Genomic DNA, 5,270 nt, shown 5'->3' with positions numbered 1-5,270 from the left:
TTTGTTCATGTTCAAAGGTTATACAAATTCACTTTTCACACTAATAGACCACAGTCCTCTCTCCCCATAACAATTCACACCTAGAATGTGTTCACTTCTTCGTGGTATGCCCATAATCCACATTCAGCTTGACTGTTTCCGAGGTGCGAAGCGTACACACTGGGTTTTTTCTGTTTCTTCGTGAATAGTGGTGTGCATGTCCAAATCTATGTTTGGTTCGTGTTCCTCAACTTCTTGAATTTCATAACAGCTGATTCAGTTAGCGGAAATTTTAGTTCATGACTGATTTTGATATCCAGCTTTTTGGTAAAACAAACATGGCATTGATAGTTAGGATTTTGTATAGGATTGAGGAATCAAGGACAATTAGTAGTTGAATGCCCAACCGAACCATGGGTCAAAAGTCAAAACATGTTCGTACTTAGGACTGAAATAGTACAATTGAGTGATTGACTTCCAATTTGGGTCTTCAACTCTTCATGTCCTAAAATCCTGAATTTGGTTCATGTATTGGTTTCTCATCTACCCATAAACTGATCAATATATACTTACCAAATTATATTCAACATTTCAACAACACATTTTCATAAGAACGATTGAACGAATGATCATACTGAAATTAAAGATCCCAAAAATATCAGCAATTATAACCAACAATATGGATTATTTTTTGTATTAATGGCCCTAACCATCAAAAGGGTAGTATGGAACAAGGAAGCTAAGTAAATAAAATTGTACAAAAGAAAGGGAAAAAAGTCAGTGAACAGATAAAGATAACCAATAGGCTCCCTTAGTAAAGACCAAATCACATGCTTTACTGAACCAATTCCACCTAAGCTTCAAGCCTGTAAGGCCTATAGCCCTATCAAATGAGTTCTTAAAGTTTCAACAGTCTATCTCCTCAAAACTGAGCTTACACGAAGCTCCCTTTGATGGAGACAGTACTACATGATCTGCTGAGAATAGAAAATTCCGGCTGTACATTGATTTCACCATACAACTATTTACAGTAGTTTTTTGAGTGAAAATTTTGTAACACTCTCTAAAAAAATAGACTGAGTGTAGAAAAGGAAGTAGGATACTCTTCTCTGTGTTTGATTGTTTCAACACTATTATTGTACTAAAGGAAGAACAAAAGCCTTGCTCACATAAAGGTAGAAAACAAACTTCCTTTCTCGGCTCTTCTTTCTTATTAGTAAATACCTATCATTTCTCTCTATTTTTGTGAGTTTTTGTAGCATTGGATGGAGAGAAGATGAATAATATTCCTTGTGAGAATTGGAACAGCAACAACAACAACAACCCTGCTATGGCATCATCAGTTGTTGGGTTACAAAGCAACAATTTCAAGCAGTTGTGGGAATGGGAGACCAGCCCTTATAACACCAACATGACTAGTACTACTAACAATGGGAGCAACCCTTTCATCAGCAACTCAACCAACATTTTTGATTGTAATCATCTCACTTCTTTACCATCTTCATCTTTCAATGGAAATCTCAACTTCATCCCTACATCCCAATTTTCCGAGGAGTACCCATCGGTCGATTTCATGAAAAAAGAAGGCGAGGACTACCCGATGGATGGGAACAACTATTACAATGGCAGTGGCGGTGGGCGAATTGGGTTGAATCTAGGCCATAGGACTTACTTTTCGTCTAGAGAAACTGCACTTATCGACCGGCTTTTTAGAAGGCCTAGAGGGTTTTATCAAGCAAGTCAAGTACCAAGATGCCAAGCTGAAGGTTGTAAGCTTGATCTATCAAATGCTAAACACTATCATAGAAGGCATAAGGTGTGTGAATTTCACTCTAAAGCTACTAAAGTTGTAGCTGGTGGACTAGAACAACGTTTCTGTCAACAATGCAGCAGGTAAAACTAAACATTTGTTAATTCGATCTCTTGCTTTCTTGATTCTTCTCTTCCAGAGTACAAGGCAAGTAGATAAATTCCTTTGAAAACTGAAACCGGTTCCATCTTGTGTTTCTTTTTGTCTCATTTGGCATTTATGTGTACTTTCTCTTCTCTTTGTTGTTGTTGGTTACTTGGTTCATTGTTAGACAAGTGAGTGCAATGTAGTGCTACTGTGCTACAAACAAGATTCCAGAGAACTCATTTTCTTTCTGTTTTGAAATACTTCGAAATTTGTTATATAGAAATAGAACTAATAGAAGTGGCTTTTTCTTTTTCTTTCTTCAAATTAGGTCTTCACATGATGTGTATATACAAAACCCTAATTATGTTCATGGTTTTCTTAAAATTCAATTCATTATTTATTTACATGTAATGGACTTCCACTTTCTCGAATTAAATTTCTTGCCGGCCAATTCTATCAGGATCTTTTGTATGATCAACATTTACAATTTCACAGACCTAGTCACCTGGACACCTAGCTAGCTAGTTATTTTAGATATTTTCTTTTCTGATATGTGTAATACTCAAATGCTAGATGTATTGTAATTCGAATTAGTTTCTTCGGCAAAACCGCTATCCATATTATTTTAGGTGTTTATGTGATTTAATGGAGACTTTTTTGGCATTGGCAAATTTTGTTTCTTGGAGGAGAGGTACTAGACTGTTTACCCTTTTGTCTAGTAATTGGATGTCTTAATATTTTTTTCCCCTTTCATGATTACATTTTTCTTGGACAATATATGCCACAACATGATCAAATACGCTCTTTACCAAAAAAAAATGATCAAATATACTTATCTACAAAAGTAAACAACATTGTCCAGATAATTGAAAGTGCAAAACACCTTGAAAGAAGAGTTTGAGATGGATTTTTATTCTTTTTGGGATCCAGGTACCTCTATTCAGTTGTTTGTTTTCATTTCAAGGTACTCTATCATTCATTTATTGATCAATTTGGAAACACAAAAACGCATGTAAGCTAAATTGGTTTCTTGTGTAATTGAATTGAAAGTGTACCTTGGGTTCTCATTCCTTTATTGTTTTGCAACAGAATTAACCTCATTCATTTTTCTCTGGTTGATGATTTAAGTCGGTACTTTGACACGGAATCATTTTTCATAACTTGAAAAGATGTCACTTCACAACAGAAGATGGGATGCCCCCTCAATATTTTTATGGTAGGGGTGCCGAACCCCGCTCCTCACTGGAGGCTTTTGAAAAAACCATCTTGAGTACAATAGAGTTAGTGTCTCCCTGTGTGTTATGCTATTTTGTGACATATATATATATATATATATATATATATATATATATATATATATATATATATATTATGTTATTATATATATTAACCTCTACTGCCATTAAAAGTTAAAGTTAACAGGTACGTACATTTTATTTTAACCGATTCTGTAACATGGGTAATTTTCATCTCCTCTCTTTTTTGTATGGACAGGTTTCATGTGTTGGCAGAGTTTGATCAGGCCAAGAGGAGCTGCAGAAAACGATTGGCTGATCACAATCGACGCAGGAGAAAGCCTCAACTCGGTCAATCAAGTGACATAGGAACTGCAACGAGTACTACTGAAAACGGTACTACAAACTGACCACCATCACATCCACACTTAGTCCTTTTTACTGTTTTTCTTACCACCTGTAGTGCGACAACATCTAAAACTTATGGATTTCGCATGTGATCGTTACCCTTCTTGATCAATACAATTGGCAAAATATTTCAAATGATATTTTGTAGAGACTAGAAAAGTCAACTTGAGGTTTTCTGTTCTTTTTACTTATTTAGTCTATAAAATCAGTGTCAGTCATCATATTCTCGTTACTAAGCAACATTATGATTTTTCTCTAATATTTCTTAGACACCACAAAATAGTGGCGGCCCATCGAGGCAGTGAGTTGCACAGAGGTTAATTACTAGTTACTACACGTCTGCACCTTTAGCTAATAAAATGTTCAAAAAACTTATGAATTCCCAAAAGAAAATGTGTCTTTTACTCAATGGCCTGTGTGCAACTCACTAAATGCCTAGTTCCTAAAACTTCATGAGCTCGAGTGAAAAAATCTCCTTTGCTTCTATGTATGAGACTAGGGCCATGTCATGGGATATTCAACACCCAATAAACAATGGCGTTCAATCAGGGCCCTCAACATATTAATTGGTAAAGCAGATGACAATGAACAATTTCTCTCGTACGCAAGTATGTAATCTGGATTCTATAAATATATAGGAACTATATATAATACTACCAAGTTACTAGTGATTACCAAAAAAAATAAAATAATAATAAGTACCAAGTTACGAGTCGCATTATAAACGTTGGAATTGCATATGTATTTGATCATCCTTCATAAATCAATTAATTGTCATAAGTGTAAATGATAAATCAACAAAATTCGAAGATTTAAGAAGGTAAAAAAAATGAGAATTTTGTATCGCAAGATTAAAATTTTGGGCCGGTCAAAAGTGAAATGCTGTGGAACATTTGTTCGATATATATTTTCTTTTCTCCTTTGTATCACTTATTTTTCTTCCCAAACAACAGCATATCCACCGGTGGGTCCATCAACTTCAATATCAAGATCAGAACATAAAGATACGTCTCTTTCTTCATCAACTACCACTTTCCCATTGACAATCTCAACTTCTTCGAGTGCAAAAAGTTCATCATCAGGAACCCACTTCATTAATGGTCCTGATTTATCTTTGGGTGGTGACCATCATCACCATCAGCAGCAGCAACAACATCAGCGACCATTCATCTACAACAACCAACAGTCAACTGACTTGTTTCATCGAGATAACACTGGTGCACCTTATCATAATCTCTTCTTTTCTAGCTCTAATGAAAGCCATCAGTCCATGTTTGAAGCTGACTTGCTCTAGTAGTCTCCTGTGATACATTTCATGCAGAATAAAGGAGATAGTATGTTCAAGTTTTCAATTAAATTTCAAGTTAGATGGTGATCTGAGCTACCATATTAAATGGTGTCAATTAATCATCAACCATAGATTTATTATAAGAAGATTGTTCATCCTTAGTATTATAGTATAGCATGTGTTATATATGTACTTATGTGTATTCTTTCTGCGACTTTACTTTACTAGGTTTTTGGTTATGTCCAGGCCAGATGCTTCATTAAAAAGGACTGAACATAATTTGGTAGACCCATTGTGGACAGTGGAGACATGGAATATGGTTCATGGTTAATTGTATAGTGGGTCCCAGTTACAAAAATGATGATTTAACTTGAGGTTGAAGTCGGACATCACTGTCATGAATGTGGGCATGAAATCACCTTCCATGTGAGGTGGGCTCAACTTCTAAGTTCCCCTTCATGAT

The 5,270-nt window shown here is 35.4% G+C and overlaps 1 protein-coding gene across 1 annotated transcript; it reads left to right on the top strand.

Annotated features, from left to right (window-relative positions):
* The first annotated feature begins 1,015 nt into the window (after positions 1–1,015).
* Positions 1,016–4,995, top strand: LOC147508920 (uncharacterized). Its single transcript, XM_086601266.1, has 4 exons — positions 1,016–1,154; positions 1,239–1,872; positions 3,371–3,507; positions 4,473–4,995. The coding sequence occupies exons 2-4, from the start codon at positions 1,256–1,258 to the stop codon at positions 4,811–4,813; spliced, it is 1,095 nt and encodes a 364-aa protein (XP_086457392.1). The 5' UTR covers positions 1,016–1,154; positions 1,239–1,255; the 3' UTR covers positions 4,814–4,995.
* Positions 4,996–5,270: the final 275 nt, after the last annotated feature.

Source organism: Coptis chinensis, chromosome 3 (assembly GCF_015680905.1).
Source record: "Coptis chinensis isolate HL-2020 chromosome 3, ASM1568090v1, whole genome shotgun sequence".
NCBI classification, from domain to species: Eukaryota; Viridiplantae; Streptophyta; class Magnoliopsida; order Ranunculales; family Ranunculaceae; genus Coptis; species Coptis chinensis.
This window is presented reverse-complemented; position numbering and strand designations above follow the sequence as displayed.

Bases quoted from the DNA above. Each gene is read 5' to 3' on its own strand.
- LOC147508920 (XM_086601266.1), top strand. From the start codon at position 1,256: ATGAATAATATTCCTTGTGAGAATTGGAACAGCAACAACAACAACAAC. The intron at 1,873-3,370 runs GTAAAACTAAAC...TTGTATGGACAG, and splicing joins TTCTGTCAACAATGCAGCAG to GTTTCATGTGTTGGCAGAGT. The intron at 3,508-4,472 runs GTACTACAAACT...CCCAAACAACAG, and splicing joins AACGAGTACTACTGAAAACG to CATATCCACCGGTGGGTCCA.